The sequence below is a fragment of the Pterocles gutturalis genome, unplaced genomic scaffold, assembly GCF_000699245.1.
Source record: "Pterocles gutturalis isolate BGI_N339 unplaced genomic scaffold, ASM69924v1 scaffold11314, whole genome shotgun sequence".
Lineage (NCBI taxonomy): Eukaryota > Metazoa > Chordata > Aves > Pterocliformes > Pteroclidae > Pterocles > Pterocles gutturalis.
This window is the reverse complement of record NW_010128259.1, coordinates 5544-15082: the sequence shown is the minus strand read 5'-3', so window position 1 is coordinate 15082 and position 9539 is coordinate 5544. Positions and strand designations below refer to the sequence as shown.

The 9539-nt window shown below is 44.4% G+C and overlaps 1 protein-coding gene across 1 annotated transcript in view; it reads left to right on the top strand.

The window, feature by feature from the left end:
- PDZD2 (PDZ domain containing 2) overlaps positions 1 to 9539 on the top strand; it is a gene marked incomplete at both ends in the record, with an annotated part of 23120 nt that overhangs the window by 9039 nt on the left and 4542 nt on the right. Inside the window, 6 exon segments of the mRNA XM_010079554.1 lie at positions 670 to 773; positions 1512 to 1677; positions 2812 to 3602; positions 4292 to 4436; positions 6492 to 8790; positions 8792 to 9532. Coding sequence (XP_010077856.1) covers positions 670 to 773; positions 1512 to 1677; positions 2812 to 3602; positions 4292 to 4436; positions 6492 to 8790; positions 8792 to 9532 — 4246 coding nt within the window.

The window sequence follows — 9539 nt, the reverse complement described above, 5'->3', positions numbered from 1 at the left end:
GAAAGGGTGGGGGGAGTCAAATCCATCTGTGTACACAGTTATCCATGTGTATGGCAAAAAAAAAAAAAAAAAGGAGAATGTACTGATGTATCTATTTGGAAAAGTCCAGATATAGCATACTGGACTGTGCGTTTAACTCCATTTTAATCTTCAGGGTCATGTCAAAATATGTGCTGTGGCATTTATCTGATGTTTTTGAACTCCAGACTTAGCACTTTCTCAAATGCTACAGATGAAAGCAAACTCTTCGCAATGGCAGAGTGACTAGTAAGGTGATTTTTAGACAGAAAGTTTGATTTCTAATTGTCCTCCTTATATGTGTCAGCTAAGACCTTTTTTGAAGTAGACCTTGCCGGTGGCTGCTAATTTGTCTTCTGAGGTTGCACCTAGTCAGCAGCATGCTGCAGCACGTGAGGGAGACTGTCTTCTGCTCATCTCTTGTTTATAGCCTTGTCCTGCACTTGGCTGGCATAACATGTCTCTGTGTTAATGTTTCACCTGATCCGAGGGAAAACATGTGAAATATTAAATAAATCTCACTTTAAGAAAGCAATTCAGATAAAAAGAGGGATAAATGCAGCCCCCAGCTCAGAAGGTGAATGAGAAGCATGTTTGGATATATGGACCACCACTTTAATTTTTGTCATCTAACTAAGCTGTGTTTAACAGGAGCTGTACAAAAAAGCCCGTCTCCTAATGTGAAGACCAAACAAGGAGAGACCTCATCTCCCCTTGGCTGGACTATGAAACGCTTCCTGGAGCCAGCAAGCCGGGTAAAAGGATTAGATGCAATAAAAGCAGTGTCTGCTTCTAATTTAGCTTTTACTGAAGCTGTTACTTGATCAAGGAGTTCAAAACCAAACCTCTATGCTCCTTCCTGGTTACATGGGCTCAATAAAAGGGTTTGTTGCTTATATCACACGTTTAAATAGTGACAGCAGCAAGCTCCTGTTTGTCTGTGTGGCTGTAGCCTTTGGGAGTGATGTGCAGAGCATGGCGGAGCTCCTGCTGCCTTGAAGGCACCTCTGCTCTGTGGGACACAGAGATGAAGTTAGCGGGAGAGACCTGAGCCTGTGGGCAGATGGTTGAGCACTTGGTCTCTTTACATAGCCATTGCATTTGAAAAATCTCTGTTTGTCCTGGGAAAGCCAAAGAAGCCATACAAACTGTGTCCGGAAGCACAAACCCTTCCCTTCTCTGAGTGCAGAAGCTGTATTAAGGGAATTACACAAGTGAGTGGTTTCGTCCCTTGTTGCTGTATTGAACCACATCTGCAAAGCAGTGGGATTTGTAATCCTTTGTTTTTTTTAATACTGGCTAAAAATGTATTGATGTGCAGAATTTAAGCTATCCAAGTTTGACAGTTTGGCTTTCAATATACTGACAAGTCCTCTGTTTTAAAAATTGGCTTTAAACTTACTTTATTGACAAGGGTGATGTGAGTGGAGTTCGTGGTGCTTGCATGGAGTCCGGGGCTTTAAACATCGACTAGGCTCACTTCTTTTCAGCAGGGATCTGTCAGCTCCGAGGCAGAGCTTTCACAGTACTTCTCGCACGACAGTATGGGCCAGCTCCCATTTTCTGATGCTCTAACCGGCTCCTGTGACGAAGAGCAGCTTCGTCAGAAGAACAGAAACAGTTTATTGGGTGATGGCTCTCTTCTTCCTGGCAACCTGAGTAAGCAATCAAAGTGTGTCTGGTCATTTGGCTAGTGGGGGGGGAGGTCACTGAGCACTGGTTTGCTTTACAGAAGAGGTACAGTGATTTCTGTGCTGGGAATAAATGCCTGGCAGCATAGGGCAAGCCATTGCTGTTCGTATGAAATTCTGGAAAATGGAAAGGGTTTACAACAATGCACATAAATGTCTGTTTCCATGGTATTTTGTCCAAATAGCTGCTCTGATTATGTGAAAATGACTTTATTTGATTAGTTTGGCCAAAACTAGGTTGACAGTACTGCAGGTTGTTTTTCAAATGACTGATGATCATTCGATTGATTACATTTAAATGAAAGTGTTCGTAGCTATCTCAAATACACAGTTTAGAAGTGTCACATATAGCAGTGTAAAAACAATCAAGTGTTCAATTTGACATCAGATACTTTGCATATGTGTCTTTCTCCCCATAGTAATTGACTGAAGGAATCTTAAATTTCCTTACTGACATGCACCTGATTTCAAATTCAAAGGGTATTACATTTGTCTCCTTTTCCTGTGCTTCTCAAGTAAGGTCTCTGTCTGCAGCATATTTTCTCTGGAAAATCATTATTTAATGCTTAAAAGAACTTTTACATTTTAAAAATCACACAAAACAAAGCAAAACAAACATTTCTACAAAATAAGATGTAGTTATTTCTAAGAAGGATTTGGAAAGGGGTTTTGGGTTTATTAATCTTTAATTTGAAACTGATTGTCATGTGCTTGTGCCTTTGTTCAGGAAAGCATTTTTCCCTCTCTGTAAATTGGTGCAGGTGGTCCTGAGCATAGATTTAAGCAAAATGTATAAGAAATTCTGTTGTTTAAAGCAAAAAACACATGAATTTACATCCCTTCTTTAAATCATAGCCATAATCTAGAAATAAACACAAAATAGAAGCAGATGTGCCATGAACTGATTTCAGGAATTACCCATAAATTGGGGAGCTATCTGCCATCCCTCTTGCTGTTTACTGTAGTTAGAGGGGGGACATGAAAAACCTGCTTTTTGCTTTGTGAGGAGAAGTTAAGCTTCTGTACTCAGCTGCAGTCAGAAACACAGCATTAAAAATAATGTATAAATACAATTAAAGTGTACCCTTTTTTTTCCCCCCAGCTGCTAGAGAAGCAGGAGTGTCAAAAGCAAATGGTCTGGCTTCTCCAGCTAGTGGGAGATCGTCTGGCCTTCTCAACAAGCACATGGAGTCTGTCCGACCCGGCATCCTCAGCAACAGCACCAAAACTGCCCGCAGCCCCTTTCACCGACAGAGAAGGGTTGTTTTCTATGATGGTGATGTTAGTGATGACGATGAAAGTTCCCACTTGCAAAGAAGCCAGAGGGCCAAGAGCCAGGAGGACGCTGGTGTTGTTGTTACAACCTCATCCGTAGAAATTGATGATGAGAGCCAGGACAGTGAGTCACCTAGATATAGTGGCATGGAGAGGTGTTCACCTGTCTTCAGCAACTCTCTGGAGTATGCAGACAGCACGCGGGAGCAGAGTGACTCTTCTTTCTTCCCCATAATAGCATTTGATTACTCAAGTATGCCTGAAGGTCGTCTTGGCAGCCTGAGTTTGAAGGAGCTCTGGGAAGCGCAGCTCGAATCCAAGCGGTCCCCAAAACTTGAGCACAGAGCAGTCACAAGAGTGAAAAGCATGATGAGCACTGAGTGCCGAAGCCTTCAGAGACAGAGGACTGAGGAGCATGGCGCTTATAACAAGCCTGTTGTGAGGACGCTCCCACACAGCAAGAAGTGTGAAGCACCTGATGGGGCCGGGCAGGGCCAGGGTGAAGTAGTCACTCTGGTTCGCAGTGAGCATGAGTCATTCGGCCTGGATTTGGAAATCCAGGCCATACCCTTAAAGGTTGTTGTCACAGGACTGCGGCCAGGTGGAGCAGCAGAAATGGTAATTTCTTAATTTGGGTTGCCTTGTTCTGATTTGCTTTTACTTTGCGGGGATTGCTTTTATTATTACTACTACTAGTACTACTACTATTATTAAGCAAGTGATCTGTTGAGAGTAAGTGCAGGGGAGATGTTTGTCTCTGCTGGGCAAAACGTCTCATCCCATTTGTTCTGAAGCTGCTGTCAAATGAAGTGTTTCTTATTCAGAAGTGCATCTTTGATTCAAAAGTAAGTCAAGAGGCAGATCTACTGAGATGGACAGATCCCCTCTTGTAGTCACAGTTTTGAGGGAATGCTAACCTTTTGTTTCCTTTCTTATTACCAGAGGCAAAGACAAAATAAGTAAATCCTGATGTTATAATAATGTTTATTATTTTCTATGCATGTATGCCTATGTTACACAGATCTGGCACCAGCTGTGTCCTCCATCCTGATGCTGATCTCTCAGAGAATCCAGCAGCCTTTTGGCCTTCCTGTTGGAGATTGATCATTAATTCCTTTCCTGGCAAAAGCACAGTCTGCTCTTCATTTACATGTTGGCAAACTGATAGCAGTGGTACCTGTGCTCTGCAGTCATGTGAAATGGGAAATGTTGCTCATAAGCCATTAATTGCTTCCCTGCAATCCTTGCCTCTGTGGCAGGGCTTCTGATGTCTATTTATAATTTCTGTGAATCTGTCATTGCATCAGGGATCAATGGGCAAGATGGCTGTAGGAGATGAGATTACCACCATCAACAGTATCCCAGTATGTAAGATGACGTACAAGGAAGTCTGCTTGCTTATGCAGTGTCTTCCCACATCCATAACCCTGGAGATCCAGAAAGCAACATCAGGTGAGAGAGTAGTTTTGCTTTTGTACATTTATTCTGAGTACCAGTGAAGAAGATTCCCTTGGATCAGCTGGGTCTGATCTGCTGCTCCCCCAGCTTCCCACATTGATTAATTAAAAAAAAGAGGGCACATAGTGTCTGCACTGGTGAGCCAGGCAAAGCACTTCATCACTAAACCAGGCTTCGGGCTCCTTCCCTAGCACCATGATGAGGGAAGCAAACCTACTCCTGTGTGAAGTGTTCAAGTGTGAAGTGTTCAAAACTCCCACTTATAGTATGTCCCTCCTGCCAGCATTTGAAAAGGTCTGAGTCATTTATGCCAACCTGGGGCTAACTCAGCAGCAACCCTGTCCTAGCAACCGCTTTTACTGCTGTGGCTGTTCAGTAAATATATTGACCCTTTATAATCACATCTGTCTTTCTTAGAAATTGAAGTTTAAGTAGTGTTTTTGCGAATGGGCAATAACAAAAGGTTTTTTCTTTCTTTCCTTTTCATATGTCAGAATTCTCTAATGTGCAGAAGGGTGAAACAGAAAAACCAGGAAAACTAGAATATTGTCAAAATGTTTATTTGCATGTTTTTTATTGAAAGTTTTCTAGTTTGGATCAAAATATTTTATATATCTTAGTTTCTGCTCAGGGCTGATTTATGCTGCTACAGCAATATATGAATCCCCACAGACTGTAAAAATTATGTGGTGTGGAAATAAGTGTTTGAAAAGAAAAGTATACTTTTCAAATTCAGGGAGAACATAATATTTTACTTTGTTTTAGCTTATGATCTTCTTCATGTACCTATTAATACCTGTGAGCCTAAACTGCTTCCAGATGCTTCAGTTCCAGTTGTTCTTTAAGGAATTCCTGGCTTGGCGGAGAGTCCTGTTCTTGTTTTCTTAGATTGCTGTGGCTTTTGCAAACTAATAGCATTGTGCTAGCGGCACACTGGCACTCCTTTATCAGGCAACTCTTCTGCTTCCCCGTGCCCCTCACCCTGCCCTGCAGGCAGAGAAGAGGGTCTCTTGAGTGTGTGATCCAGCATGCTGAAGCAGGGCAGTGCTTCAAATCCTAGCCTGACTGCTTCAGATTGCTCTTCTGCGATGTCTTCCCCTTTGATGACTCCAGGAGGAAACTGCACTTCTTAACATGAGTACCTAAATTAAGTGCTGAGGATAATCCTGCAGCTTTGTGCAAGGGTTAGAGAGGTGTGCTGGCATGTTTGAATGAGCAGGAAAGGATGCTGACTCCATGAATACGCCCCTCCTTCTCCATGGACTTTCTGGGCCTCATCTGGTAGTAGCTGGTCTCTAGAAAGCAGCTTGAATGGGGTTGCATGTCCCAGAAGCAGTGTAGAAAGGTGCAAGCAGATGCTTAGGGTGAAGTGCTGAAAATTGAAGAGCTGGAGAAATGGGTGAGATGGAATATGTTGGAGTGCAGCAGTGAAAGGGAGCTCGGTATGTTGCCCAAGAGTGGGTTAAACATGTGTTGGAAGCATTGAAAGGTCTGTGACAGAAATCCTGTAAAGCCCATGTGCTTAAGGCATGTATAACATCACCCATGTGTGTCACATTAAACACCTGCAGAAGTGCCGAGAGGATCAGAGTCAAGTTATTTATGCACAGTTTGTCACTGTGTTATCTGTTCACCTTTGTCTGCTATACCAGGGCTTAGTTTACTCTCTGTAATCTGTTGGAGACATCTTCAATCAAACAAGTAATGAGAAGCAGTACTGCTCAGACTGACTTACTTCACACTGACGCTTTGGTAATTGGCTGCTTGCCTGTTGAAATTTGAAAGATCAGAATTAAGCAGATCATGACTATTCACCTTGGATGAGTGGATTGCTCCTTTCTGTGTGCTGCTTAAATACACGGGGTTATAATTAATTTGAGTTGTCTTAAACATCATCACAGAAGAGGAGGAGTGGAAAGCAAAAGGAAAACATGTAGTCTGAATACGTGGGTGTCTATTTTTATAATAAAACCTGGTGTTTTGTGTATCACTTGCCATATCTGACAGGATTTTCCTTTTTTTTTTTAATTTATTTTTATCATGATGCAGCTGTCAGCAGATATACAAACCTCATCCTGTCTCCAGTAGTGAGTCAAAATCGGGCCGATGTCAACAGCATCCCTGCAACTGAAGAAGAACCCAGCGCTGGGAAGCAAGAAGGAGCAGATTTGCAAAATACTGGAGGTGGCTGTGCGGTGGAGAGAACAACACTGCCACCTGATGCCATGAGCAAAGACGTGCAAAGAGGCACCATGAAAAGCAGCTGTGCAGAGGACTGCGCTGCAGTCCCTGTCACTGATATTGATGACTTGCTCAGCCAAATGGGTGCTCCTGAGAGCAGGGCTTCACGCACCCCGTCGCGAGCGGAAAGCCCCCTCCGAGATGAGTACACCACGATGTGCTGCTGTGGCACTGACGAAGGCTGTCCTGGATCTGAGCCACAGCCAGACAAGGAGGAGCTGCTGGAAAAAAATGTGAATTGTGGAGCTAATGCACAAGGGGTCTTGGGGCTGTCAGTGTTGGACTCCATTAATACAGGCAAACTTTTTACTGTGAATAAAAACTCTTTAAATAACTATTCTAGGAATTTTAGCAGTTTGAATGAGGATGAGCTACCTGCAGCAAACTCTGTGGAAGATAAGAGAAGTGACCTGTTTCCGAAGTCTATGTATGGGGCTGCAGAGGATTCTCACTCAGACTCGGAGTCTGTCACAGAAACTTTTGACAGTACTAATGAGATGCTGCTTGGGCCATGCTCTGCTGCTAACACCCCCGCAGTCTGTACTGTAATGGAGTCAGATGAGGAGCAAATTGAGATTTGTTGCATGAACAATGAGCCACAAAAGCCTGTACAGGAGCAGCATCTCACATCTGCAACAAGTTCATCTTCTCTGTCCTCACTGCACCCTTACAGCAGCAAAGCTTTGCAAACTGAGGGCTGTGCAACGTGTGGGTCACTGGAGACAGGCATCAACAAACTAGGCTTGGAGGATCACGGTGGTCCCACTCCATGTCTCCCACAGTGTTCAGATGTATCCTCCACATCCTCTTGTCCTCCTTCCTCAGTTTTCCTGCCACAAAAAGACATCCTAAAGAATTCAGTCAACATCCCTGAAGTTTACTCTTTCTGCAACAACGGTGCCTTAAGTACAGAAGAACAGATGAGTTTGGGGAACAGTAATGGACATATGAAGTGCTGTGAATCCACTGAAGAGGAAGGGTCTGTGCACTGCAAAAGAATAAGCTTTTGCTCTGCTAGAAATGTCAATGGCTTGGAGAACAACTTGCTTGAGAAAGAAGATGAGCAGAGATGCAAATCTGAAAGTGAAACAGTGGTTGATGACTGTAATCATCCTGTTAATAATTCCTTAGTGAAGAAGGAAACGAACAGTTTGTCCAACTTGTCTAAAACAGACACCAATCACATGAATGCATCATCACCAAGAGCAATATCACTCAGGTCTCCCTTTTCCACTAGATCTAAAGATCCAAAGAGCAGCACAACTCATGACTTTCCAGGGAAAAATGAGAAAACTAACTCTGTAACTTCAGGAAAAACTTCAAATGGAAAAGTCCAAAGCTCAGGCACAAACCACTGCAAAGGAGCTGCAGTACCGCACAGCCCATCCTCGCAGAAAAAATCCTGTCAGGAGTCTAGGGGAATGGCACAAAAAAGTATAATGGACACCCTTTTAAATAACCAGAAGACCAGAGCAGGACCAAAGCTAAAAGGGTTCACCATCAAAAGCAAAGCAAAGGCAAATTCAGATTCTTCTGGCATTAATCCTACCAAAGTCAGTGGGGCTGATCAGAAAAGAATTTCTGTTTCTCCACAGCTGTCCCCTAAACTCCTGGGGAAGAAAACACCATTGTCTCGTAATTCGCCTACAAACCCTGATCCTGGCAAGAGCATTTCAGCAGCCTCAAGGACTCTGAAGTCAGAGCCGGAAAACAAGCCATCTCTGGTCATTTCTGAAGATTCACTTCTGCCTCTCCTGAATGGGACCGGCAGCCAAACAGCAAGCGGTGAAACGGAGTGTGGCTGTGGGGAGCTAACAGACCTGCATCAGGCATGGGGAAAGCCAAAAGAAAAGCAAGTTTCCATGCAGTCTGCAGTGTGTCAGGGTAAGGGTGCTAACGTGGATGATTTTGGAGCCAGAGACAGTCAGTCCAAAGTCACTTCATCTCCTCAGGGAATACCGAAAGTTGAATATGTGAAGGGGAGGACTGAGAACCCTGGAACAGGGCTGAACACTATCAAGACCATCTATAGTGCAGATGACCTTAGGCAGTTAGATCTGCAAAACACAAGACCATCTGCTGGAGGCTCTTCTTCGTTGAGGTCTCCCTCAGCAGGGTCAGCTGGAAGGGCAGGAGATCCAGCGCACTTTCATTGAGGTGAAGCTTTCCTCCTCATCATCCTCTTCGTCCTCTTCCTCTGCGTCTTCCTCACCAGCATCATTTCTGCAGCTGCCGTTGCTGGAGAAAACAGAAGAGGCAAATGCAGAAGTGCCTCGACTGACAGAGGAGATGGGGACCCTGCAGTATTTCTCGAAAGTGGACACTGCTGGAGACAGAAATATCTATGGCTTGTCGAAACCTGTGACAAGGACCTACTCTATGCCGGCCCAGTTGTCGGGTCACTTGGGGGAGGACTGCCATGTTGCAGAGGTTCACCCTGTGCAAGGACCTGAGGGCCATGCTGTGGAAGAGAAATACCCCCAGGTGGCGACGGAGACATTAAAGATGGCCCATCTCAACCCGCTGGATGGCCAGAGCGGGAAGGAGCAGGCATACATCTCCAAAAGCACCCCGAGGGTCCATGACACACCCCCCTCAGCCAGTGAAATTAGCTGCCCTGACACTAACAAACTGAGGAGCTTCAGGAGTAATTACTACTACTATGAGCTGAACTGGCAGCATGAATCTACCTCATCCTTCTCAGTCAAACAGAGGATCAAATCATTTGAAAACCTGGCAAATTTCGACCGGCCCATTGTGAAGGCCATTGATATACACTCAGCTGCAAGGTCCCCCCTCGCCAGGAGGTCGTGTGGTGGGATAGCCACCACGGCCAGCCCTGCAGAGATGCCACGG